Below are 27804 nucleotides of genomic sequence, written 5' to 3'. Positions count from 1 at the left end.
GCTGGATGAGATTCCTCATCCCTCCACGTGAGCCAGCTCCTTCCAAGGCAATTCCACAATCTTCACATCTCAGCACCACGACAAGCTAGAAGGAGACTGCAGACCCAGTCCTTACACTTTTATCAGCACAGGATTAATTAAAAAAAAGAACTCAAAAATAGAAAACAGCTCTGCATTAACCTCATGTTAGAGCAATTTCCAAGCAGGTACGCCAGCGAAATAAAAACAGCAATTTGCAGCTAAATAAAAATAACAGTTAAGCATTTGAAACACAAATGCAGCATTCAGGAGCAGCAGATAAATATTCAGGCGCGTTCATTAGGAGGTTGAGGCTGTCTCTCAAATAAACAGACAGGTACAAAATAGCAGCCTGAATACTCCAATTACGCCAACATTGCATCAGTGCCGATGCTCCCGGCTCCAGGAGTGGGAGGGGGAGGAGGGGAGAGGGTGAGGAGGAGGAGGGCAGTGGGGAAAGCATGTGTGGGAAATGTATTTTTTTTTTTTCCTCCAAAATTTGCCTTAAATTTTGTTTTATGTAATGAGTGTTTGGATTCTCTTCCCCAGCAGGTTTAGCTCCCGGGGATGGGAAGCTCTCCTGAGGTGGGCTTGCTTGGCCTGGCTGCCAGGGAAGACCCCCCACACCGGGGAAAGCAGGACTTGGCCTCCTGCCCACAGCCCTAAACCCACCCTGCACAGCGAGGGACGGCCGGGGAGCAGCGCAAAGCAAAACAGCGCCGAGCCCAAAAGCTACAAAGCCTTTGGAGCTCAAGCACTGAGGTTATTGAAAAAACAACATCGCCCACTCAGCCCCCCGCCATCCCCCACTGCCGCCGGGCTGGGATGTGGCTCTGGGACAAGGGGACACTGAGCAGGGGTGGCTGTGGGGGCAAGGGGATGCTCAGGGACAATGGGGTGTCCCCAGCCCCAAGGACAGCCACACTTTTGGGGTGACGTGTTACCTGAGGGAGCGGGGCAGGCGTCACCCTGCCCCACGCCCAACTCGGGGTAGCACTTCCCACCATAGGCGTGGGGACAGCCGTCCCCTCAGGGAGGGAGAGGGTGGCAGCCGCCGCCTTCCCGCGCTCCCGCCGCGCGGGGGCGCAGCGCTCCCCTCACGGAGAGGGGGGAGCGGGAACGCGCAGCGGAGGCGCCGCCGCTTGTGCGCATGCGCGCGCGCGCCCGGCCGGCCGCGCTCCCCAGGCGCGCCCCCTGCCGGCCCCGCGCGCGCCCCGTGCCGAATCTGCGGGGCGCTGCCCAGTGCGGAAAGTGCCGCGGTCTCACCCGCGCCGCGCTTTACCCCGACCGCGATTTCATCATGCGGGGGGCGGGCACCGCTCCGCCCGCTCCTCCTCCTCCTCCTCCTCCTCATGCCGCTTCCCCGTAGCGTCCTGCCCGCCCTGCTGCGCCGCCTCGCCCGCCCGCTCCGCTCCGCCGCCGCCCCCCCCGCCATGGACGGCCCGCAGGCCGAGGCGCTGCTGGCGCCGCTCCGGAACGCGGTGCGGCAGCAGGTAACGCCGGGGGTGTCGCCCGGGGGTCGGGCGGGCTGTGGGAGGTGCCCCGGGGGTGACCCCCCCGCCCTGCTGAGGGGTCGTGGCCTGGAGGGGCCCCCCGGTGTCCCCCCGGTGTCCCCAGGGGAGCGGGGTGGCCCCTCAGGCGCGGGCGGGTATCGCGTGTGGGTTTCCCCCGTGGCTCTTCGCCCTCCCCGCGGTGCCGGGGCTGCCCGGCAGGGCTGGATCGGTGCCTCAGCCTCCCTGGTGTCCCCTCCTGGGCACAGCCAGCTGGGGAGGGGACGCGCTGCCTCGGGGCCCCTCCTCGTGAGACGCCCCCTCGTCCCCTCGGGGTCACGCCTTGGTGTCCCCCGCTTCGAGTGCTGCTTTCGGAGCTGAATGACGTTCTCCGGAGTTGCATATTTGCCTGATGCAGTAAGGGATGGTGACTCCTTTACGTATTTCATCATTCTGATTAATCTAGGTGGGTGATGTGTCCTTTTAGCTGGGGCTGCATCGCATTCTCTTCCCACCCCTCTCCTTTTACCTTTATCATCCTTCTTACCTGAGGAGGATTTGGTTGTCTTTTCGTTTCCTAAATAAATCTTTGCACTCTGGCTGTGTGAGGTAATGGATCTTGAGGAGCTCCTTTTCCTCTCTTTGCCACCTGCCAGACCTGTTCCCGTGTGTCCCCCGTGTCCCTCCTTTAAGTGGCTGAATCCATATTATTCTCCTTTGCTGCACACAGAGCTATGCGTGTGTCCCTTGTATTCGCATATTTGTGTGTGTGTTTCCCCATTAAATGAGTGGATTTATGGCCCTCTAATTATGCCAGCACTTCAGTGAGTTTTTATTATGAATCACTGTGCAGCATAATGCCTTGGCAAGAGAGCTGCTTGTAAATAAAGCGATGATCTCTAGAACCAGCCAATTTATTGAGTTTAAAATCCTGGGTGCTGTCATTTGCCTGTGAGTACCAAAGCACATCTTCTGTTCAGGGGTTAAAACTGGGGTGTGGGTTGCCAAGGGAAAAGAAAAAAAAAAGTCCAGCTGGGGCTACACATATTGTGTTGTACAACTGGCTGTAGTAATTCCTGGAGATATTAGCACGGGAGGAAAGGAAGGGAATAACAAAGATCAGGGTGGTTGATGGCTCTGGATGCAGGAGTCTGTGTCTGGCAGCTCCAGGAGAAGTGGTTTAATTAAACCTAAGGGACTCAGCCTATGGAGAGGGAGCAGCCTATCTTCCTGCAGCAGTGCCTGATGCAATAAGCTGCCGTGATCCAGGGGTGGATCCCTCCCTGCTTTGCTGGTCTGTGGGACAAAGCTGCAGCAAAATTTGCCACATCGAGTGCTGCTGTGCACTCCTCTTGGGCAGGGCTGGAGATCAGAGCTTTAATTAGATTGAGTCCTGTCAGCAGGCATAATTATTTGCTTCAGTCGTGTTTGTTTTTTGGTTTGCTTTTTTCCCTTCTCCTTGCGTATGTCTGAGCACTCTTACTTATAGGTCAAGACAAAGAGTTGCTGTGTGCTGCTTTTGGATGCTCAGCAGTGAGCAGGGTGAGGGCTCTGTTGAGTCAGCAGGAGCTGCTTTCCTTCTATCTTGATATTTTTCCCCTGCTGACCCCCCCTGGCTCAACAAAGGCAATTTGGACTTACTACTTTAAAAGAAAAAAACACCAGATCAGATCCCTCCCTCTGCCACGTTACCCAGGAATGGCAACTGCAGTCCTCAGCCCCAGAGTGAAACTTTCACATTTTGGTTTAAGTAGTTAACAGGAAGGAAGAAGCAGATTTGTTCTGTTCGTGTAGCTGATGGGGTTAATCCTGACAGGATTCTTATTTTTCCTCCTTCTTGTGTGTGTTTTAATGCAGTCCTTGGAGACATCCTTTTATTAATAAAATGAGCCTTTGAACCCCTCAGTCTCTGGAGCACTTTTATCTTTTCTAATCTGATTACAGAATGGCAGTCTGTATATTCTCTTCTCTTTGCTTTCTCAGTTGCCTGTAATGTTTATGTCAGGAAAGTTCAGAATTTTGGAGAAAAAGTTAAAAAGTTGGTATTGTGGAAATGTTGTAATCTCTGTGAATTCTAGAGGCTTTTCCCTTTTTTTCTTTTTTTTTTTTTTTTTTTTTTTCCTTCTCAAGCTATGCAAGGTGCAAGAAAAATGCTGAACTTGGAGCATCCTGTTTTTAGAACATCCCACTTGGGGCGACTTTGACATCTCTGTGCTTTTTCCTCCAGCACCTTTGTCCTTCTCACTAATTCAAGCTAGATCTTGGTTTTGGTGAAGAAGAGTGCACTTAAAGGAAGACTTTTAGTTAATTTATCTCCAGGAGCAGCTGGGCTTGACAGCTGAGGATCATGTTCATAAAAAAACCCTTTGGGGTGTGTGGGGATTGAGCACTTTCCTGGGCTGAAAGAGGAGAATCATCCTCACAGGGCAGAGAGATCTATGTGCAATTATAACAAGGTGGTGGTGGTGGTTTGACTCAAGTCAAGACCTCCTATGAACCCACTGCAGGGTTTTGCTGCTCTGAAATATTTAGGCTTTGGGGTTTTTTTAAAGGGCATTTTTATTTTTTTTTTGTTGACTTGGTTGTATCTCAAAGTACTGACCAGTTTTTGAAATAACATTTTTCACTCAAAATGCAGCGTTTTCTTTGCTTAGACATTGGGATGCAAATATCTGTCCTTCTTTGAGACTTTGATCTAAAAATGTGTGTTCTTGCTGGCCAGTTTTGATCAGGTAGAATGGAGGAAAAGAAGTCTGAAATGGTCATAAGCTTTGAAGAAAAGGGAAGGGATGGAAGGAAGAAGGAGGGCACAAAGCCTGTGTTCACCATCTGAGAATCCACTTAGTGCATGCTCAAAGACAGAAACCAGGAATTTGTAGAAATGTGATGTACATAGAGGAGGGTTGAATAGCAGGTCTGTGACTTCACAGTTGTGTGGGGTGGTTGAATTTCCCTAATGAAGTCTACTCTGCTAAATCTTAAAAGTGTGTTTCTCACTCACAGCCTCTGGAGACCTGTGTGCAGGCTGGACAAAAATCTCCTTTTGGATTGCCAGGGGAGCTAGAAGAAGGAGAGGTTTCATTTGTGTCAAAGAATGAATCTATAATGTTGTTTTTTTTTTTTCCTAGGGAGAGCTGGTGAGGAAGCTGAAGGAAGAGAAAGCTCCCCAGGTGGACATAGACAGAGCTGTAGCAGAGCTCAAAGCTCGGAAGAGGGTCCTAGAGGCAAAGGTGAGTCTGGAAATGAAATTCTGAGCTCCACAGTTTTGTCTGAAAAACCTTGAAATCTCTTATTAATTCTTTATTGCAGATTTGGTCTAAACAAACCTAGACTGAGTCACCTCTGAAGTAGCTTTAACAGGTTTCCATCTAATGGCAATTTCATTCTTTACCTGTTACACTAATTTCTGTTAGCATTAAATCAGTGTGGAAACAAATGCATATGAGTTCAGGTTGCCCAGTAATCAAAGCTGAAATTGAGTATACATTCACTAATCTTTGTTTGCTATATAGATTTTTTGTGTGCTGAGTGAGAGCACATGCTGTTCACTGTGGTGAATTTTCAGATTCTTTGTGCTTTGAAATTCCCTGTCATAGAATGTATTTATTTAGAAACTGCCCATTTTGCTACAGTAACAAAGTTTTTGTAAATGTTTCAAGTAACCTGTAGTTCTTCTAGGCTGTAGAGGTGAAATTGTGTCCCCTTTTTTAAATGCAGCCATGCTCTGAAAAGTCTTTGTGCAAATTAAATTATGTAATTTGGAGTTTGTTGTCTTTAGATTAATAAATAAGTAAAATTCACTTTCTTATCCTGTGAGCTTCCCTTCCCAGACTGGAACAACAAAAAGAAACTCTTGAAGCTTAAAAACAGTCACTTGTGCAGATTCACCTAGGTTCTTTCTAATTTCTGTTTCCTGTAAACATAATTGTAATACTGTCTGGGTGGTACTCTTAAAAATAAAAGAATTAATGAATAAATACACTTCTTACAGCTGCCTGACTGTAAGGATGTGAGTTCACCTGAACTGAAACCCATTGACCCTACAGAGTCACATGGGATGAACAGGTGCTGCTCTCTGCCAGGTCTGGCCTTGTAGCTGCCTGTTTACATACCTTGAACCCAAGAAAATGTCATTTTTACTGAGTATTCAGCATAGGGACTGGGCTGTGAAACCATTCCATGGAACCTGCCTTGATAACTAGGTCATCCTGGAGGAAATACTGTCTAGATGTTTTCCTAGTTTTGTGTACCAACCCTCAGAAGCTTGGGGGGATGTCAGCAGGCAGGTGAGGGGTCCTGGTGTCCCTGTGGGTGACTGTTGGTGTCCCTGTGGGTGTCAGCAGGCAGGTGAGGAGTGTTGGTGTCCCTGTGGATGTCACCAGGCAGGTTTGGAGTTCTGGTGTCCCTGTGGGTGTCAGCAGGGACGTTTGGAATCTTGGTGTCCCTGTGGATGTCACCAGGCAGGTTTGGAGTTCTGGTGTCCCTGTGGGTGTCAGCAGGGACGTTTGGAATCTTGGTGTCCCTGTGGATGTCACCAGGCAGGTTTGGAGTTCTGGTGTCCCTGTGAACCCCAGCTCTGTGTTGGAGGGTGCCTGTAGGATGCAGTGGGGAGGTTTCTGAGCACTTACACAATTTGTGTGGGCTGTCAGTGCAAGGGTGACCTTGCAGTGCAGCATCTCTCCTTGGGAGTGCAGCACTCCAGTCCTGGGAGTGTTTCTCTCCTGATGCTGTTCCCAGCAAGGATCACAGTCCCACCTTCTGGGGAAGGCAGCAGTGATGCTTTTCAAGCCCTGTGGTTCATGCTTGAAGATGTCAGAGCAGCTCTGAATTTGAAGATTTGAGCAGGGTGGAGCAGTTGAGTACACAGAGCTGAGTGCTTTTAAAATTAGACCATGTTTATTTGTCATTATAGATGATAGAAAAGGAGAAGTTTGAAATAAATGGACACACAGAACTTCTTGTTACCCAAAGGGTTTTCAAAATGATAGTCTGAGACATTTAGGAGGATCTGAATTTATTGAACTTCTGGGCTTAACTCTGCCTTAATTATCAAAACAGCTTCCTGGAAGGAAACCTTTGAAGTCTGTTGACCTCACTAATGGATTAGATTGCAAAAATCACAGGTTTTCAGATAAAATAGTGAGTCTGCTCTTAAACATTTTCACAATATCTTGTCAGGGCATTAAAGCACTCCCAAGTTTTCTGAGTGCAGACTTAATTTTTACAAATAGATTTTCCTTGCACAAATACCTAAAATCATCCCTTTGACAGAGCATGGGGATGATGGTGCTTGTAATCTTCATAGTCAAAATTCTTTCATGTGAGGAACACCTTACTGAAGGGTTTATATATGCCAAGAGTTAGATGTGTGCAATCTGAGATGGTCACTTGAAGCTCTTTTCATAGTCAGGAGAGGGAAGAAGGTCAGAATTGCTTTGGAAATTGGTTTTTTTTTTTTTTTTTCAGTGATTGTGAAAAAAGCTGAGGATAACTCACTCAGGGAAAGTTAGGTCATGAGTTCACCTCAAGTGTCTGAAATGCTGCATTCACACAATGATGTTCAAAACTCAGCTCTTGAATCTCAGTGGGAAGATTCCTCTTTAGAAAATGAGGATGTTGACAGGATGCCTTTTCTTCAAAGTGGTCTTTGCAGACTTTTGATTCACAGTGGTGGGTGAAGAGGATTTCTCCTCCTGCCAGAATCAGGAGCTGTTAACTGGTTTTGTTTTGCCTGGCTTACAGGAGCTGGCCTTACAGCCCAAAGATGACATCGTGGACAGAGCTAAGATGGAAGACACTCTCAAAAGGAGGTTTTTCTATGACCAAGCCTTTTCTATTTATGGAGGTATGGGTTTGAAGAAATGTGCATTTTAATCCCCTTAGGCTAATGTTCTGGTCTTTCTAGCTGGGTGAAATGCTGCACTCTAGCAGTGTTACATTAATGTGGCATACCAGATTTTATTTTATTTTTTTAAATTTGCTTTAAACTTTCCTGCTGAGTCTGTAAACCTCTCAAAAATTCCCCCTTCCTGAAGTGTCTGGGTTGGGAAGGGGCTCAATTTTTGTCTTCTGCTCTCTGAATGGAAATGGACTTTAGGATGCATGTCCTGAGTTTTACATTGGTAGAAGATGTCTTTGCTGAGGGCTTAAGGAGATCATCAGCTTATTTATAGCCATTCATGTCTACCTGAGCTTCCCTTGGCAAATTAATCAGAGAATATTCTGGGCTGGAAAGGACCCACAAGGATCATGGAGTCCAGGTCTTAAGTGAATGTCCCACAAGTGGACCAGTAATGCTCAAATGTGAGCATGTGAACTTTAGAACTTGTTCCCTCAGTAAACTTTGCCAATGAACTTTATGGCACAGGTGAATAAATGTGGCTGTTAAACCTCTCCAGGAGGGTGATATGAGCATCTCAGGAAGCAGCACAGTGCTTCCATGATTACTGATCTTTCACCTTAGATACTAAATTAAACACTGTTGAATTGTTTTATAGTTGTGTTTTTTTTTTTTTTAATCTTTGCAGCTACACGGGTAATTTGCAGATATATAACAATATCACTGCTTCAGGTCATGCATGATCACTTCTTCTGTTTTCAGAAGAATATCCTTCACATAGACTGCTCCTACAAAACTTTCCACAAAACAGAATCCATTGGTGGAGGGAATGTGGTTTTTAGAGTTGTTGGTTGCAGGAGTTTATCAGTTTTGGATTGTCACTACCTGAGGTCTCAGTGCTCTGCAGCTGAACTGTGCTTCATGCTCATAAAATGAAACCAATTGAAGGAAATGCTGAGAAGGAAAGACATCTCCTCCAAACAGTGCAACTTGCTACAATCTCACACTTCTTTTTACCTTTTCCTCTTTGCAGGAGTCAGTGGGCTGTATGACTTTGGGCCTGTTGGGTGTGCTTTGAAGAACAACATCATCCAAGCATGGAGACATCACTTCATTCAGGAAGAGCAAATCCTGGAGATTGACTGCACCATGCTCACACCTGAGCCAGTTCTAAAGTAAATATGGGTCTTTTTTATTTTATTTTATTTTTTTTTTTTTAATTTTTTTTTTTGACCTGCAGCATGTAATAACTGGTCATAGGTGCTTTTTACAGTGTCTGTAAAATTATCCACAGGGATCTTGAGTCTGGGTCACCCAGTTTCACACCATAATTTGGTAAAAGTGCACAGGTCAGTGTGAGAAACTGTTGTTCTGTAAGTCAGGGAAAGCAGTGGCACTCACATTGGAGAGTTCAAAGCCTCCTAGCAGTCCCATTAAGTAAGAAATTGTCATTATTCCTTTTTCTAAAAGATTAAGAAGACAAGAAAAAGGGCAGAAGTTTTCATACAGCTGAGATATAAAGTACTGGGAATATGTTCACCTGAATTACTGGTTACTCCTCACTACTGCAGCTGTGTCTAGTTTTGATCATGATGCTGTTCCTGAAGGCATTGTCATCTTTGTGACAATTTTAAAATTTAGATTAATTGATACTTCCCACAGATCATATTTTCTGTGGGGTGATGCTGTTTAACATGACTCTGTAATCTGAAGCAGTTTTTGAAGGATTTCACTTTGATAAAGGTCTGTCCACTGGGATCACACACACCTGGAGTTGTCTGGTGGCAACTGTCACATTCCTTGTTTTGTGTCATCTCTTCTAGGACTTCTGGCCATGTAGACAAGTTTGCTGACTTCATGGTGAAAGATGTGAAAAATGGGGAATGTTTTCGTGCTGATCATCTCTTAAAAGGTTTGATTTTGTTCCGTGCTGGGTGGGCCTGGGGATTTCTTGCAGTGGTACAAGCACTGGAAAAGAGAATTGTTCTCAAGGAAAGTCTGCTGTTGTAGCCAGTCTTTCATACTTGTGTTTGCAGATAATTAATCATACCACACCAAAAATCTCATAGATTCTGTTAGTGTCTTAAATGAGGTTCAGAATCTCTGGTGAAAACCCTTTTTGTAAAATCCAGTGTCATCAGGCTATGAGAGATTACTGTGTCATCTAAGCCAAGGATTCCCTATATAACAAGTTTCCTGTACTCCACTGCATTTTGGTCTTAGTTTTCCTGAATTTTAGTTGCTTTTTTGGGTACTGAGAAGCAATTTATTGATGCTGTGAGGGGTCAGAGTGTGTTTTTCCTATGAGAGGTCAATTATATGACAGTAGATGACTTTCATGTGCACTTTAGAAATAGACCTCAGGCATTTCTTTGATTTGCAAAGTTCACACTTCTTCCTGGTTATTAAAATTTGTTTGGAAAAACAAACCAAGAAGGTCCCATGAAGGAATCTCAGAAATAAGAAGCCTGTTTGAAAACTTTCTCATGTACAGCTCCACTGTGAATGGAAGGATTGTTCTACTCTGCTTAAGTGAGTTGTGACCCTCTGGTTTTTGACCCTTGTCCTTGAAATTCAAGTATGCAGAACAATCAATATTGGCATTAAAGCAGTTTTCATCATATTCATTAAGATTTTTTTTTTTTTGTCAAAAAAGAACCAAAAACCTCAAAAGAATCCCATCCAACGTCTGCCTCCTTTGCTGAGCAGCCTCATCAACAAGTGTCTCCCTGTGAACAGCCACCTGCTGTTACTGCCAAACTGAGCTGTTACTGACTAAAAAAAGTCAGATTGCTTTTTCAAAGAGGAGTGGGAAGTCTTGGCATCTCTGTTGTGCCATTGTTACATCAGGGAGGATGTTGTGCTGTAAGGTGGACTGCAGTCCAGCCCCACTGTACCAGCTCTGTACCTGCCTGTGTGAATAAAATCAGCCTTGCTGCTTGGGATCAGACATTTAATTTCTAGTCTGTATTATAGAAAGCAAGAAAAAGACTACAAAGCCATTGCTTGGGTTTAGAGAAATAATATTTGAAAGGAACTGGACAAGAATGTGTTGTTTACTGGCACACCAGTACAGTGCACTGTAGGTCACCACTGCCCTGAGGACATAACTGGAATTAGCCTGGTGGACACTGTCAGGACAAATTGTGGATATCACTTAACTCATGTTGAGGGATCCTCCTGAGCTGTTTTATACTGAGGTCAGTGATGGAGTTGCAATATAAACTCATGACAAATTTTTCTTACAGCTCACCTGCAGAAACTGATGTCTGACAAGAAGTGCACAGCAGAGAAAAAGGCAGAAATGGAAAATGTTCTAACACAGGTGGGTGCTGCATGGGGAGGTGGCTGCTCCAGGGAGAGGGGTGTGTAACAGAGTCCAGAGGTTGTGGCCCTTTTCTGTTCCTGAAAGTGCTCAAAAGTCTTTATCCAGAGATCCTCTCAAATACTGAAAATTTAATTGTTAATAAATACTCTGAGCTTGCTGGAGAATCACATCTCCCTCCCTGTTTTGGAGAGTTACTGCTATTATATTAATGAATCTCTTGAGTGTTGGGCTGAAAGGGCTGAAGCTCAGTTGTGGAGTTGATCTGCTCTGTTTCACTTCATACCCTGGCAAAAAGCTTTCACATTTGTCAATCTCTTCTATGGGATTGTCCTGCAAAGGAACAGAGATGGGTCAAAGGTCTTGTCAGGGCTTTTTTGAGTCAGCTCAGCACTGATTTGCTTTGTTCTGCAATTGTCTTGGCTTTGAAGCACTTGAGATTTGTTCCTCTGTCTCTGGCACCCCACAAAGATTTTTCCTGTGTTTACCATGAGAGTAGTTGGTGCTCAAGCTGACATTCCTGAACAACTGTACAAACATTTGCCTTTATTTTTTTGATTTTCTTTGTTTTTAATGTTTGTCCTCATGACTTCTAGGATAAATGCTTCCAAAGCTATGCATTGAATGAATGTTTCCTTCCAGAAAGAGAAACTTTTTTTGTCAGTGTTTTGCATCACTGAGCAGCTGTCATTAGGTTTTCCACACTACAGCATTGAACTTTGACCATCCTTTAGGGAAATCTCTCTATTAATAGAGTATTTTTATATCCTGGTTTTGAATTTTTTTTCCTGATGTATGAAAGATCATGACAACTAGAAATGCAGAACAGCTCTGAAATGGCATCTAATGCATAGCTTGAATATTGTGTTTCATGCAGCAGAAGACAGAGACATGAATGCAAACAAAGCCCTGCAGAAATTTTAGCTGTTTTCTCTTCTCTTGCTGTTTTTTTTTTTTTTGTTTTTTTTTTTTTTTGCTCCCAAGACAGAGCTCCCCATGTCTTAGCTGAGTCTGTTCAAAAGAATCTGTTGTGGTGGGTGGTGTGCAGTCCCAATGTGTGTTTTACACCCCCTCTTAAGTTCAGACTTCCTGTGCTATGACTAAATCCCAGACCTATTACTAAAATGGGTTTGCAAATGTGCAAAGTGTATTCTTCTATCACTGGTTCAAACTTCAGCTTGCTTGAAAATTTAGGTTAGAAGGGAATATTTTGGGCAGGTGATTCAGAGCTGTAGATCACGCTCAGTAAAAGATAAAGAGGACATTCATTCCTGTTCCCTTGTCTGGTAATTAAAATAATTCTCTTGTGTTTTGATGTTAGTTGGACAATTATGGCCAGCAAGAGCTTGCAGATCTCTTTGTGAACTACAATGTGAAGTCCCCTGTCACTGGGAATGACCTGTCCCCTCCTGTTTCTTTCAATCTGATGTTCAAGACCTCCATTGGGCCTGGAGGAAACATGCCTGGGTAAGTGCTAATTTCATTCTGCTCACACTCTCCTTGCTTTAGAGATCATCTGGAATAAAAATAAAATCTCTGGAGTAGCCTTCCCCTCCCTTTCAGTCCCAGCCTCCTGTAGCAAGTTAGCATTCCTTGGAGTCTTTGGAAAGGCAGGAGAAACAAGGGGCTGTTGGAGAATTATGAAAACACTTAAAGCACCCAAAATACAGATCCCAGCTGTGCCCTTGCTGGTTGGAGTAGTTTCCATAAAGCCAGTTAATGTTGGTCTCCAGGCTGTAGAAAACCTACTTCAGGATACCTGTTTGAGGAAGGAGGTGAATATTTTTTCCCTTCAGTCTATTGCTTAATTTTTTGGGGTTTTTTGTCTGAAATTAAAAGTCTCAAGAGCTTTCATCTGTTATTTTGTAGCAATTGTGATTTTCTCCTTGCTTTCCCCACCCTTAAATCTTCCTGATTTTTCCTCTCCCCCATCTCCTTTCAGCTACCTGAGGCCAGAAACTGCACAGGGAATATTCCTCAACTTCAAACGTCTGCTGGAGTTCAACCAAGGCAAATTGCCTTTTGCTGCTGCCCAGATTGGAAATTCCTTCAGGAATGAAATCTCACCCCGCTCCGGCCTTATCAGAGTGAGGTACTGCCAACTTCCTCTTTCAGCAGGAGGGGAGCAGGGAGCATCTTCCTTCTGTTCCAGGGTTTGTGCAGGATTGTTTCACTTTAGTGCTTTCTCCCAGAGGAGTCTTGATTATGTGTCTGGTGAGTCTCAGGCTTTACAGATGAGCTCACAGTTTAGGTTTTAAGTACAGAATTCTAATATTGGCTGATGAGAAGTGGAATCTCTGAAATAGTTGTTGTATTAGAGAGAAACTCAGTTTCACTGACACAATTTGGCTTCCATTGAAGTCTAAAAGAATCATAAAAGTCAAAAGTAGCTATGTTCTCTACAGGACTTTGCTTGTTGAATTATATGAATTCAATTTGCTTTAAAACTGAAATGAAAATGTGATTGACCTTGCAGCAACATTTCCTTGTCTCAGTCCTGCAGATTGCTCCAGAGAGGAAGTTGGGAGATAACCTGACTCAAGACCAGTGTTTGTGTCGCAAGATCAGTCAAGCTGGAAAGCTCAGGGTTATTGGGAATTACTTTCAATTCTGTCTTTGGATAAAAGTGATTATTACCTTTCACTAGGGATAATCTCTGTGTTTAGACTGATCTATCCTAATTGGAAGTCTTTTCCATATAATTTGAAACAGGAGCTCCCATGCACAGGCAGTACATGTTGTAAACTTGGCAATTGATTATTTTGTGGTGCCATAAATATCACTGAGAGGCCGTGGCATCCTTTGCAAAGAGAGAACTCAGGAATTTCCTCAGTCCTCCTGTTCTGTTTTGCTCATCTGGAAATGAGAACTTCTCTCGTTGAAATCATTTTTAGTCAAATATAAATGATATGCTTGTGGCACATTTATTGAAGACTGTTATTATGCAATCACAGCAAATTACACCCTGATGGCTGTGATTTACAGTTAATGATTACCTAGAGCTTTTTTAAAGGTTCTTGATAATGAGTTAATTCAGTGGAAAGTGATTTCAAGCAAGAAGACTCAGAATCAATCTCTGAGTAAAGATGTATTCAAGATAAGTTCTTAAAACAGAACTCATGCCATTGCTGTGTGCAGCAGTATCATTATTTTCAGGAAATTACCACCTCACCTGGTTATTTTTGGCACCTCTGACATGAGTTAAAGCTACTGATTTAATCAGCAGACCCTGTAAGGAACAACTGCTTCTAATATGGGCATCACAGCAGTCAGGAAAAACTCTGGAAGTACTTCCAAAGGTGGAGTTCTCTGCTCTCCTTCACAGTGCTGCTAACCATGGCCTGGAGAGCTCTAAATTATTTTGCAGAAAATTTTGTTAGGAATTTGAAGATGAAACCAGCAATGAGACTGGTTAGTGTTCCTGGCTGGGTCTGCATATGATTTTAAATTACTGGCTTGCTGTGGGAGACTGAAGCACAATGCTTTATTAGGGTCTAATGCATAAAATATTTAATGTGTGTTTGTTTTCACTAGGGAATTCACCATGGCAGAAATCGAGCACTTTGTGGACCCCAGTGAGAAGAACCACCCCAAGTTCCAGAACGTGGCAGATCTCAACATCCTCCTGTACTCGGCCAAGGCCCAGGTCAGCGGCCAGTCTGCGCACGTCATGCGGCTGGGGGACGCTGTCCAGCAGGTAACCTGCCCCCCTGCCCTGCCCTGCCTTCCTCACCTGCCCCACCTGCCCTGCCCTGCCTTCCTCACCTGCCCCCCTGCCCTGCCCTGCCTGCCTCACCTGCCCCACCTGCCCTGCCTTCCTCACCTGCCCCCCTGCCCTGCCCCCCTGCCCTGCCTTACCTGCCCCGCCTGCCCTGCCCTGCCTGCCTCACCTGCCCCGCCTGCCCTGCCCTGCCTTCCTCACCTGCCCCACCTGCCCCCCCTGCCCTGCCCTGCCTTCCTCACCTGCCCCGCCTGCCCTGCCCTGCCTGCCTCACCTGCCCCACCTGCCCCACCTGCCCTGCCCTGCCTGCCTCACCTGCCCCACCTGCCCCCCCTGCCCTGCCCTGCCTGCCTCACCTGCCCCACCTGCCCCACCTGCCCTGCCCTGCCTTCCTCACCTGCCCCACCTGCCCTGCCTTCCTCACCTGCCCCCCTGCCCTGCCCTGCCTGCCTCACCTGCCCCCCCTGCCCTGCCCTGCCTTCCTCACCTGCCCCACCTGCCCCACCTGCCCTGCCTTCCTCACCTGCCCCACCTGCCCCGCCTTCCTCCCCTGCCCCACCTGCCCTGCCTTCCTCCCCTGCCCCACCTGCCCCGCCTTCCTCCCCTGCCCACCTGCCCCGCCTTCCTCCCCTGCCCACCTGCCCCGCCTTCCTCAACTGCCCCACCTGCCCCGCCTTCCTCACCTGCCTCACCTTTCCCACCTCCCTCTCCTCCCTCACCTTCCCCACCTTCCTCCCTTCTCTTCCCTCCCTCCTCTGCCTCCCCTTCCTCCTCTTCCCCACCTTCCCCTGCAGGCACACCCAGCTTGTTCCTTGCAGTATTCCTCTCAAGGCTAAATTACAAACTGCCTTTTGAAAATTAGGGCTCAGGGTGATGTGTGTGCCCAGTCCTGTGCTGGTCTGAACACACGTAGTGCAGTTGAAATACTCTGAATCCAGGACTGAGGGCACGGATCAGCTCCCTGCACTGGGCTTACACAAAGTTTGTGTTGTGTTGGTGCCAGCTGGGATTTGCTCCCAGATTTATGAGTGGATTCTCTTCAGTGAATCAGACTGAGATCAAGGCCTGGCCTTCACTACCAGAAGAGTACAAGTGGTGCTGTGGCTGCAAGCTTAACTTCCCACTTAGCTACCAAAGAGAGACAGTAAGGAATATCAATACAAGCAGTATCTAGGAATCTCATAGTCAGCTACTGACCCCCATGAGTATGTGGCTTGCATAATTAGATGAATCACTACCTTATTCATCTAATTATGAATGGGTTGATTTACCAATCTTGTCCACCCTATTTCCTCCAACCCCTAAATGGAAAAAAAAAAAAAAACCAAACAAAAAAACACCAAAACACCGCCTTTAAAAACATAAACAAAGCAAAAAATTCCAAAAACAAGAGCAAAAAAACCCCACCAAACACACCCTTCTGTTGTATTGCAGCTGTGAGCTGTAGGGTACAGCTGTTGTAATGCCAGTGACTGCACTGCTGCATACAGTGGAGTATTTACAAGTAGGTGATCCTCAGAGCCAGTGGGTGGTGAGTGCTGGAGTGACAGTAACTCACTGTTTTGGTCAGATGGAGATGGTGCCAGTGGCACGAGGTGAATTTGATGAGATGACTAAACTTAACCACAAGTTCTATCTGTAACATATCAGATTGCCTCCAGAAGCTCAACAAATCCTGCCTTTGCTTCCTTAGGAATTGACAGGGGTGTTTTTTCTTGCCTGCAGGGTGTGATCAATAACTCGGTCCTGGGTTACTTCATCGGCAGAATCTACCTCTTCCTCACCAAGGTGGGCGTGTCCCCGGAGAAGCTGCGCTTCCGGCAGCACATGGAGAATGAGATGGCTCACTATGCCTGTGACTGCTGGGATGCAGAGTCCAAAACCTCCTATGTAAGTGGGCAAAGTGGAAACAGCAAGGGAAACCCCTGTCTGGTTTATTCCTGACTTTTGGAAGTTAGGGCTGTGGGTCTGATGTGTCTGTCCAGCTCCATGTTGAACACACACAGTGCAGTTGAAGTATTCTGAATCCAGGAGCAAGGGCCAGGCCAGCTCCCTGCACAAAGTTTATGAACTGTTCTTGCTGCTTTGGTAGGTCCAGGCTCCTTTGTTGTAGCCTGGGGACACTTCACTGGTCAAATTTTCATCTGGAGTTAAAGAAAACTGAAGCCTGGTGCTTTCCAAAGACTGTAACCCCTAACAGCAGTGGGGAAGGATTTGTTTTGCTGGAGGTGTTATTCCAGGGCAGATTGCTTCCTGCTTGAATGCTTGCTCTTCCTTTCCCTCTTACATGCTGTGAGAAATGAGTTCACTCATGCCAGTTCAGACTGCTGGTGCTGGAAGAAAAATTCCTCCAGGATTTGTTTTCATCTTCCTGCTGAGTCATTAAGAGCTTTTTTTGTTCAAGTCTTGTTGAATGCCTTTTTTCCCCTCATGTATTGTTGGTTGGATTTAGACTTATCACTATTGATGTTTTGTTACAGCACATTAGAGGAATAGCAGCCAGTAAAATTCTACCAAACTTGAGATTAGAAAAAAAACCAAACCTCCTGCAGCTCATTTGAGTGATTGTCTTCATATAGAAAAGACCTGGAGAAGTGACTGAAGGAGTGGCTTCTCTGACTCCCACAAGTTCACACAGCCTGTCTTTCCAGCCAGCCCAAGACTGGACATGCGTGGGCCACACCATGTAAATAAAACTCTTCAACTTTGCAAGCCTTGTCATGATGATCAGGACAACACTCACAGAGCAGGGTGTCCAACAGTCTAACCCAGGAGTGAGCACAGCAATCCCAGGGGTGTGAAAGGAGCACCTTGGGAGCTGGACCATGCTTCAATTTGTTACTTAACTCAGACCAAAAATGTCCATATCTATCAGCTTGCAGCACTCAGTTGTAAGAAGGGAAGTGCTCTGAGTAGTTTGAAATTCATTCTATAAATTGCTGCATACAATGGTGTGGGTTAAGGGATTTTAAAGATCCAGCCCACCTCCCATGGGCAGGGACACATTCCACTATCCCAGGTGGCTCCAAGCCACATCCAGCCTGGCCTTGGACACTTCCAGGGATCCAGGTACAGCCACAGCTTCTCTTGGTAACCTGTGCCAGGGCATCACCATCCTCACAGGGAAGAATTTCTTATTAATGTAAATCCAATCTAAACCTGCCATCTTCTGCCTTAAAGCCATTCCCCCTTGTACTGTCACTCCATGGCCTTGTCCAAAGTCCTCTGCAGCTCTTGGAGCCCTTTTAGACACTGGGAGAGCCTTCTCTTCTCCAGGTTGAACAACTACATAAACCTGTAGTCTGTGTTTTTTGATAAGTAGATGTAACACCCTCATACCTTAATTTCTGTAAAAATCCTCCAAAGTACCCTGGAACACCACGACTGTCAAGCACAGGGATTTTTTCTGTTCACACACCTTTTCTGACAACCTGCTATATCACTCCAGCTTGGAAAACCAGACAACATCTGGCTGTCTGTACACCCCACACTGATGTGACAGTGAGTGGGAAGCAGCTGCTGAGCCTTGTCTTACATGGGATTGTCTGTTAGGAAATCCAGAGGGAGGTTGTATTTGCTGCTTCACCAATCCAGGGTGAATGGTGTTCTGAGATTCCTCCTTGCCATACATGCTGAAATATTAAATTAAGAGCTTCCCTTGCATGTGATCTGTGTTGCAGCAGCTCCTAAGCCAGACTTTTGGCCATTCCAGTGTGGTTGATTCCCTGCTGTGTGTCCCATGCCAAGCAGAGCCCTGGGGCTGTGATGCCTTGTGTGCCTGTGGCATGTGAGTGATAGGACTGTGTGCTCTGGCCCCAGCCTGAGCTGTTGGCACAGGGCAGTGCTCTGCCAAGCCATGTGGAAAAGCTGGCCCTGAACACAGGCACTGGGTAGATGACTGATTGTTTCCTCTGGAAACAAATGGAATCACTCAAATGAGGGAGCAACTGGTGAGGGAGGGCTGCTTATTGTAACAGAGCTAATTATGTAGAAAAAACAGTCATGGGAGCAGGGAGGGCTTAAGGGTGAATAAACAGATTTGATGGTTAAGTGGACAAAAAAGTGAGTTGGTGAAAGCTTCCAGTTTTGTTTTTTCAGGGTTGGATTGAGATCGTTGGCTGTGCTGATCGTTCCTGCTATGACCTTTCCTGCCATGCCCGTGCCACCAAAGTTCCTCTTGTAGCTGAGAAGCATCTCAAAGAACCTATATCCTTTCAGAATAAACCAGCCTCTCCTCAAGTGGAAAGGGATTGGACAGGGAGATGTCTTGGAGATCTACACAGCTCTGTTTCAAGTTCCATCTGTATATATAACAGGGAAACCTACAACTACAGGCCAGCATGACTTTGGGAAGTGACCTGGAAAGAACTGAGCATTTGTTATTCCTTTCCTCTCTTGGAGGGGAGTTCCTTCATCCAGGCAGTGGAGGAGATGTCTTTGTGTTGTGTAGCAATTAACTGGGACATAATGAAGGAACCAGGCCCTGCTTTCTGCCCTCACAAGCTCCTTAACTGCCTTGTACAGAACAGTCAACATTGTTCAGTTTGAGGCAAATAAGGGAGCCATTGGCAAAGCTTACAAGAAGGATGCCAAGGTGGTGATGGAATACCTTTCCATGTGTGATGAGTGCTACATCAGTGAGATGGAGCAGCTGCTCAATGAGAAAGGGTGAGTTTCCTCTGTGTGGAACCTTCCTCTGACACCTCATGTGGCCTCCAAAGGGCTGCTGCATTTCTTTGAGCCACTGGAACCAGATTCCTTGTGAGAGCAGGCTGTGTGGCTCATCTGAGATGTGTGAGTGCTGTCCCTCTCACCAGGCATTGCTGGTCACCCATCAGCATATCTCTGGGTGTATGCACATGAATATTTGTCTGTGTGGAAATGAGCTGCTGGCTTTAGTAGGATCATCCCAGAAGAGAAACAGTTCAGTGGAATGGGAATTGTTTACCAACTTCCCCACTCTGGTTTGAGAGTGGACCAGGACTGAGTTAAAAACTTTAAAATTAATAAAATAATTCTATGACCAATAAAACAAAATAGTTAAATGAAAAGCAAAACTTGGCTGAGTATCTTCCAGTATTTAGTGAGCTGCTTAAGGACCTGTTACAGTTTTTGATTTACTGTGGCAGAAATTTGTGTGATTTTCTTTGACCTGCCTTCCTAACAACACATGCAGGAGCTGAAAATATGAGAAGTCTTTACAGTTGTCAGATTTGGCTGAAGCAGGCCAACAGCTTAGGAGAAAGTTAATGGTGCAGTAACAAAAAAATAAACTTAATTTCCTGCTTGAAATGGTACAAGGTGTAGGATCAATGAATGCATTACAGAATACATTTACATCTTTCTCTCTTCCCCTGAGCTAAAATTGATTTCTTTCACATCTCTATGAATGTGAAAATGTAGAAAAAACCAGTAGCACTCAAAATGGGCAGAGAAATTATTGCAGAGAAGAAACAGTCCATCCAGAATCTCCCTGAAATGGTTCAATAGATGAGTTACAGGCAATATCCCTGGTTTTATTGATAGTCCAGTACCTGCTTTGTGTGCCTCCCTTTTTCTTTTTGGTGTATAAGTTTCATCCTGAGGCTTGCCCAATTGACTGCTTCAGGCTGTTAACCACAGCCAAGTTCACTGTGATTATGAAAATGGTTGCTTTTAATGTAGTAATTTTATTATTAATGCAAATTTCTTTTAATGGGTATGCTACATGTATCTTTCATCTCTGGGATTTTCCCTGCTTCTGTCATCCCTCTCTCCGAGTCAACCAAGTGATACAATTAAGGGAATAAAACTTGTTTGTTTACTGCTTTAGTTTTTAAATTACTTCTTTTTCCTTTGTAGGGAATTCACTGTTGAAACTGAAGGGAAAACTTTTCTATTAACAAAGGACATGGTTACTGTGAAGAGATTTCAGAAAACATTGCATGGTAAATTTGATGCTTTGTTGTTTGATCATCATCAGGATACACTTTGAGTATGAACTTCATTGGTAGCATTGTCCTGTTAATATTGTAACATAGCTTGGGAAAAATGCCAATTGTAATTTCCTTGAATTTTAAGAGTAGGAAGGCTTTTGGAAAGTCAGTGACTGCACCTCCACAGAGTTTTTATCCTGATACTGGAAATGGGGCTAGAAGGAAGCTTTGAAAATGTGGATTTAGTTCTCAAAGAAGCCAGAGAAAGGGCCCTGAGTTGTTTTCTACATCCTAAATACATCCTGTACATGAGCTAAGTCCAAATCTCTATTTGAGGTGTTTGTATTTAGAGCAGAAATGTTCAATCTTTTATTTCCATGTCCTCATCTACACGTAACCAGAACTTCTGAGCAGAGAGACAGCATCAGCAACCACACCTTTTTCTTATGCCTGAGCTCATTTTTAATGATGGTGTGTGTGTGTGTTATTTTGTGTTCCAGTGGAAGAAATCATCCCCAATGTCATTGAGCCCTCGTTTGGCATTGGAAGGATCATGTACACAGTGTTTGAGCACACATTCCGCATCCGGGAAGGAGACGAGCAGAGAACGGTGAGTGCCCCTGAGGCTGCAGCTGCTGCCTTCTCCTGCCATCCAGGGAGAGGCTAAAATAACACTGCACAATGCCCAGCAGAGATGGGGAAGCCCAGGTGAGGTGTGGAATTGCTCTTCTTGCCAGAGTACACAGTTAGTTTTACATGAGAGCATTCTGGGGCCATGTGTGCACAAGGCTCTCGCTGGATTACTGGCAAGGAGGTGAGAATTCCTCCTTCTGGATCCACACTTGGCAGTGTTCCACTGCTCAGAGAAAGGCAGATCTTCAGTGTTTAGTTTCTTTTCTTTCTGCTGCTTTTCCTGGAATCATACTTCTGTTCAGTAGGATGGACAATGGACTAACTGTTTGCTCAGTTCCCTGTGAAATTCAGCTTTCTCTGCTTCTGGACACCCCTAAAACCTTGGCCTGAAGCTTTGCTGTAGCAGGGGCCCAAGGGAAGGGTTTGTTACATGCAGAACTTCCTCCAGCCAGTGCCCTGATGTGGTGCTCTGTACCATTGCTGGCCCACAAGAAACTGGCTGGAAACTTGGTGCTGCTTCCTGATTGCTGTTTCTGGCTCCTGGACTTTGTTCATTAATAAGAAATATAATAAAAGTGCTTCTTTGTGTCTCTGGGTGCCACAGGATGTGGTACATTTATGACTGGGGTAACAAGGTCAGGAGCTCAGAATTAGGACACAATTGACTTTGAATCCCAAACTGCTCCTGAAATATAAAATACTGGATTTATCTTCCTTCTATTTACTTTCTATGCAGCCTGGGCTGTTTTATATTGTGATACATCTCACATTTCTGTCCCTCTTACACCTTGCTGAGTGCCAGGAAAGTTTTTACTATTTTTCCCTCACTTCTATCACATTTTTAATTTCTGAGGACATCTGTGAAGGGTTCTAACAACCTTTTGTTAGAAATTTTTTTTTTGCTGCATATGCTCCATGTGTGTAGGGTCTCAAATAGGAAGTTTGAGTAGACTATGCATAACACTAAATCTTCTGGAAAGACACCTCCACCTTTAATTTTTCTGTAATGCAGATGAGGTTAAATTTCCTTAGGAGGGCTCTAATGGATCTGTTCTGGTGGGAGGTAACATTTAGCTGTCAGGAGATAAGGGGGAATGGAGACTGAAGAAAACTAGTCCTGCTCCAGTGGTGTGAGATGTCACTGCTGATATCTTAGAGTAGGCCAGAGAGTCCCCTGGAACACTCACCCTGCCTCCAGCCTCAGTCAGAGCTTATTCTCACCTCCTAAGAGTCTGATCTGACTATTGAATTTGTATTTACTTGTGCTTTTCCTTTTTTCCACAGTACTTCAGCTTCCCAGCTGTTGTGGCACCGTTCAAGTGCTCTGTTCTTCCTCTGAGCCAGAATCAGGAATTCATGCCTTTTGTCAAGGAATTATGTAAGTGTGTTAAGCACTTTGGGTCTGATGGGGCTTTGCACTGGGAAGAGATATCTCTCAAAATAACACTGGGAACATGTGGCTCTCCAAAATGCACAGGGACAGTTGTTGACATGAACCAGCTGAGTATCCACAAGCTTAGGGTATCCATCAAACTCTTTAGCCATACCCAAAAACCCTACCACCATGACCTTCCCTGTGTTGGTTTGGAGTGTAAAAGTTATGGCTTTCTTTCCTTCTGTGTCAAAAAGAAATCTTTCCCACTGCTTAGGAGCAGTAGGGGTTTTTGTTTCATTATTAAAGTTTGCTTTGCCTTTATTGGCCCCCTAATTTATTGAGTCTGTCCCAGAGCTGCTGAGCCTGCAACCATTCTGTCAAACTGCCCACTGGTAGTGAGCATCATGGTGAAAGATAAGGACCATAAAATGGAACAGATGAAGGGTAGGAACAGGGCTTGCATGTCAGACTCCTGTCAGCACCAGTTCTGCCTGGGATTTGTCTCCCTGCCCTGGATGAGCCCTGCACACTGAGGCTGGCATTGAGAATTAAAGCAGAGTCATGACACTGATGACAAGGGGAAAAACGTGGTGGCTTTACACTTGGGTGGGAGTTGTGGTGCAATGTGGAGAGCTGAGAGAGCAGGTGAGTTTGGCCCTGTGGTCCTACAAGGAATGGAGCACTGGATGTTCTGCCAGAGTAAAACTGGGGCTCTGAGATGCTGCTTGCACCCAGGACAGGCAGTGCCTCATGGGGGGTGATACCTAGAGAGGCTGACCTGGAACAGAGGCTAGACAGTGTAAAAGGGATAAAGTTCATTAAAAGGCCTTCACAGGATACACCTTGAGCAGTACAAGAGCATGACTGAGGCTACACCCAAGATGGACACCTGGTCATGAGTTTTCACACTTCTATAAGTTTTCGTCCATTCACATATTGGGGTCAGTTGTCCAATTCCAGCTCCAGGTTCTGCAGTCCCATCCTCCACATTGCTTTCCTCAATTCACTGTTGTTTGCACTTTTTGGGCCTGAAGCTGTAATGGTGTCCTTGGTTCTGGGGTTGGAAAAGGATTGTTTTGTGGGACTGAATGTCCTGGTTTGAAGGACAGGTGTCTGCCAATAAAAGCAGAAGCTTCTCTTTGAAATGGACAATGTAAACCCCCTCCCTCCAAATTATTATAATAAATTTTGAAATTAAGGGGCTCTCAGGTAAATATATGGGAATTAGGGTTATATGGGAATAACAGTTCTTTACTAGGAAAATTAAAATAGAAATGCAGTATTACAAAGAACAATCCCAAACCCTGCCAGAGTCAGAATCCAAGCTGACACAGTCAGTCAGTCAGGGTGGTGGCAGCAGTCCCATTCAATGGTGGCTGCATCCTCCTGCAGTGGCAGATGTGGTTCAGCTGGAGCAGTGCTCCTGGAGAAGGTGCAGGGATGATGTGGAAAGGTCTGGCTTTCCTCTGGAATGCAGTGGAAAGAAGGTCCCTTGGTGTCCAAAATGTCAGGTAGGAAAGGCTTGGCTCCTGCCCTGGCTGGAGCATCTCCCAGTGGGATGATGGAATTTTATCAGTCATGCACTGGGACTCAATGGGCCAGCAGCAGATGATATCTCCTGGAGGGAGGATGGGCTATGAAAAAGATAAAGATGATTGCTCCAACTGGTTTAAAGATGGCCCATTAGCAGGTAGTATAAGAAAATCACTGCCCCACCCGGCTGCAACAAATGGTGATAGAACAGACATTTCTGGCCATATCAACCCAACACACAGAGCTGTGAAGGGAACTTGCAACACTATACAAAGTTCAGAGTCACACACCGAGGCAGTACAGAATCTGTAAAACACGAAAGCTAAAACTGAAGGCACTGGGGCAGGGGGAGCCTGTGCTGCGTGTGACAGTCCCTGCCGTGTTCTGCAGCCGAAGCCCTGACCAGGACCGGCATTTCCCACAAGGTGGATGACGCCGCGGGCTCCATCGGCCGGCGCTACGCGCGCACCGACGAGATCGGCGTGGCCTTCGGCATCACCATCGACTTCGACACGGTGAACCGCAGCCCGCACACGGCCACGCTGCGCGAGCGCGACTGCATGCGCCAGATCCGCGCCGAGGTCAGCGCCGCCGCGGGGGGGCTGCCCCCAGGAGAGGGGATTTACAGACAGGAGCTGCAGTGTCTGCCCAGGGAGGGGCTGGAGTCACCAGCCCTGCGTGTGGCACTCGGTGCCACGCTCTAGTTGAGTGTTAGGATGTGGGTTGGGCTTTGTCACTTTGATGGTCTCTTCCAATCTGTGCGTTCTGTGCTCCTTTTGGCTTGGGACAACATCCCCTGCTGTTTCTGATCTGTCACTAATCCTGGTGGGAGCTGCCTCCAGCTCTGTAGCAATTGAGCTGTTGTGAGAAATCACCAGCAACAGGTCTGACAGAAGATGCTGGCCCAGCTGATAAAGTGAGCAGCAGCTTTTATTTTTCTGGAGTGCAGAGGTGTTGATCCTACCTGAAAGCCATGCTCTGTGCTGATTGCACTGCTCTCCAGAGTGGCTCTTTCCAAGTGAGGACTGCTGAGTTAAAGCATTGACTGGGTTGTGTGTGGTTTTCAAAGGCTGGGCTCCTTGTAATCCACAGGCACCAAAGGGCAGAACACTGGTTTGCCTTGCAGCTGGTGTTGCCTGTGCAGCACCAGAGGAGCTGATGAACCACTGCCCCAAAGCTGCATGTGCCCTAAGCATGCTCTGCCAGTGTGGCCATAGTGCAGGCTAGAATAGCAAAAACCTCTCCATGGTGGGCTCTGCCTCTGCTCAGAGCTGTGGATCTGCAGTCTTGGGGTTTTCAGGTTTTTCTTTTCTCCCTGATCCTCTTTTCTCCTTGGCCTTCACCCTAAGCACAGGAGGAGGTGGTGCTCACCTGTGAGGCTGAGCTGTAGCTCCACAGGAGCACCTGCAGTGCCTGGGGCTGCTGAGCTGGCTGGGGTTTGGCTGGCTCTAACAGGCAATGCCATTTCCTCAGGGCACCCTTTTGTCTCTGTCACCTGGGTGACTTGTCACTGCCATCCAGCAGAGAGGAGACTTTGTTATCATTCAATTTCTGCAGATGTTCAGCTGTCTGGCTGATCCTTTGCACCATGACAATGTGCTGTGAGGAGCAAAGAAAAGACAACTTGCAGCTTCTTTTGTGCTGCTCTTACAGTAGGTAGGGCCTAGCTGAATCTTGGCTCACAGCATCTTTTGGATTTGTGTATTGTGACTCTTTTCTCTTCCCAAACCATAGGAAACATTACCTTGCTTTGGTCAACCACTGTAATAACATATTGATCCAAGTTTTGGGTTTTCTCCCCAAAAATGATCTTCCAGCAGATTCTATTGCTGATGTAAAAATGGCTCAAATATTTCCAAATATCCAATTTGATTTTGGTGACTTTGTGTTTCTTATGTCTTTGTGGCTTTTCCTGCAGATCTCTGAAATTCCTGCCATCATCCGAGACCTGGCCAATGGTTATCTCACCTGGGCTGATGTTGAGGCAAAGTATCCACAATTTGAGGGACAAGAGACTGGCAAAAAGGACACAATAGAGGAATAAAGAAAAGGACCTGAAGTAAAATCCTGTCAAAATGTCCACTTTTTACTGTTCATGTTAATATGAAATAAACTTACCGTGTATTATTCAAAGCTGCATTGTTTGTGCACACAGGGACTATTTGGGATTTTTTTCCTCTTCCTCAATTGGTGACTGGATTTAACTTTAAAAACTGAAATAATTGCAGCCCGAGCTGAAGGTGTGATGAATAAAACCACCATTGTATATGCCTGCCTCTCTGTATTCCTGCAGCCTTGTGCTTTCTTCAGAAATGTCCCTTTTTTCTCTCAGTTTTGCTCTCCTGTTTAGGGCTCTGGGTGTTACAGGTTCATGCACAGGCTTTCATCTGGGATTGGATCATCCTGGACTCTGGAAGATGGTCCCAGTTGCATGGGCTGTGTTTGTGAAGGGGTAATCACAGTGCAAATCCTCTTTTCCCCACTGTGGTTCAAGCAGCCACCTCAAGAGATGGGTTCAGTGTTCTTTGGCTGCAGGTGTTTAATATCTGTATTTGTGCAGAATTGGGAGCATTTGCACGTGGGAGAATGGAGCAGGGGTGGAAAATCCCATTCCAGTTCTTGCTCCTGCTGGACACAGTTGGTTTCCTTGGCTGAGGATGAGCAGCAAAGAGCTGGCAGGGTTGTTTTTTCATTCAGTGTCTTCTGGCAGCAAGGGCTAAAACCAGGGAGTGCCCTGAGCAGGTGGGAGAAGAGCCAGGTACCCTTTCACTTCCCTGGGCACTGGAGGAATTCCAAGCCCTGTGCTGTCAGAGGACCTTGGTTTTGGGGAGCCTTAAACCCTCCTGGCCTGGGCCAGGTAGGAGAGGCCTCAAACCCTTGAGAGTTTTGCAGGCTCTCATCCCATTGAGGAATCCCTGGGCTGGAAACCTTCCCTTTTAGAGGCTTGGGAAGTGTTCTCCGAGTGTTTGCTTGGGTTTAAACACTCATTTAAAGATGATTTAGAAAACATGAGTCCTGGGATGGTTGGGGTGTGAAGGGATATTAAAGGTCATGGAGTTCCAAACTTCTGCAATGGGCAGGGCATCTCCCACCATCCCAGGCTGCTCCAAGCCCTGTCCAACCTGACCTTGGGCACTTCCAGGGATCCAGGGGCAGCCACAGCTTCTCTGGGAAACCTCTGCTAGGTTCCCATGCTTACAGGGAAGAATTTCCTCCTAACACCTCATTCAACCTGCACTCTCAGCCATTCTCCCTGGTCCTGTCACTCAAGCTCTTGTCCCCAGTCCCTTTCCAGCTCTTCTGAAGACCCTTTGGGCAATGGAAGGGGCTCTCAGTCCTCCCCAGAGTTTTTTCTTTCAGCTTTTCTCTAAAGTTAAGGGGTTCCAGCCCTTGGAGCATCTCTGTGGCCTCCTCTGGGCTCTCTGCAGCTGCTCCACATCCTTTCCATGCTGGGAACCCCAGAGCTGAACTCAGCACTGTGAGTGGAGTCTCCCAAGGGCAGAGCAGAGGGGAGGAATCCCCCTCCCTGCCCTGCCTTTGGTGCTGCTCAGGATACTTTACCCTCTGTAATTTCCCTGCCTGCCCCACCTGTCAGACCCTGGTAACAGGATCTGAGAACTGATCCTGACTTTCTGCATCCCAAATCAGGGCTTGGCTCTGCCAGCTGCACAGATCCTCTCTGGAAGCTGTGATAGCCCCTGGCATCAGCAGGTCTGACTCTCAGCAAGGAAAGGCTTTTAAAAAAGGATACAGAAGAGGTGCTGGAAACCATCAGTGGATTCATGTGACTGGAAGCTTTCTCTGGGCTGGCAGCTGATGCCTTCTTCAGCCTGGCAGGCAAACAGCAGTTAGGGAATGTTTCTGAGTGATTTCCTTCAGTTTTAGCTAAATTTCTCCAGAAGCAGAAGGACCAGGGGCATTGGATCTGCACGGATGGGAGCTGAACAGGGAGCAC

General features: G+C 46.3%; 1 protein-coding gene across 1 annotated transcript; it reads left to right on the top strand.

Moving 5' to 3' along the window:
- Nucleotides 1-1242: 1242 nt before the first annotated feature.
- On the top strand, nucleotides 1243-26125 carry GARS1 (glycyl-tRNA synthetase 1). Its single transcript, XM_079300501.1, has 17 exons — nucleotides 1243-1511; nucleotides 4637-4738; nucleotides 7251-7353; nucleotides 8381-8522; nucleotides 9171-9259; nucleotides 10596-10672; nucleotides 11994-12139; nucleotides 12615-12764; nucleotides 14207-14369; nucleotides 16119-16283; nucleotides 18492-18600; nucleotides 18917-19061; nucleotides 20235-20320; nucleotides 20809-20918; nucleotides 22226-22319; nucleotides 24240-24430; nucleotides 25768-26125. Exons 1-17 carry the CDS (start codon nucleotides 1371-1373, stop codon nucleotides 25891-25893), a joined length of 2139 nt encoding a protein of 712 aa, XP_079156627.1. The 5' UTR covers nucleotides 1243-1370; the 3' UTR covers nucleotides 25894-26125.
- The last annotated feature ends 1679 nt before the right edge of the window (nucleotides 26126-27804 follow it).

This window comes from Erithacus rubecula (assembly GCF_903797595.1).
Source record: "Erithacus rubecula genome assembly, chromosome: 3".
Lineage (NCBI taxonomy): Eukaryota > Metazoa > Chordata > Aves > Passeriformes > Muscicapidae > Erithacus > Erithacus rubecula.
The sequence above is the reverse complement of the archived record's forward strand: the minus strand, read 5'-3'. Positions and strand labels throughout refer to the sequence as shown.

Bases quoted from the DNA above. Each gene is read 5' to 3' on its own strand.
- GARS1 (XM_079300501.1), top strand. From the start codon at position 1,371: ATGCCGCTTCCCCGTAGCGTCCTGCCCGCCCTGCTGCGCCGCCTCGCC. The intron at 1,512-4,636 runs GTAACGCCGGGG...TTTTTTTCCTAG, and splicing joins GGAACGCGGTGCGGCAGCAG to GGAGAGCTGGTGAGGAAGCT. The intron at 14,370-16,118 runs GTAACCTGCCCC...TCTTGCCTGCAG, and splicing joins TGGGGGACGCTGTCCAGCAG to GGTGTGATCAATAACTCGGT.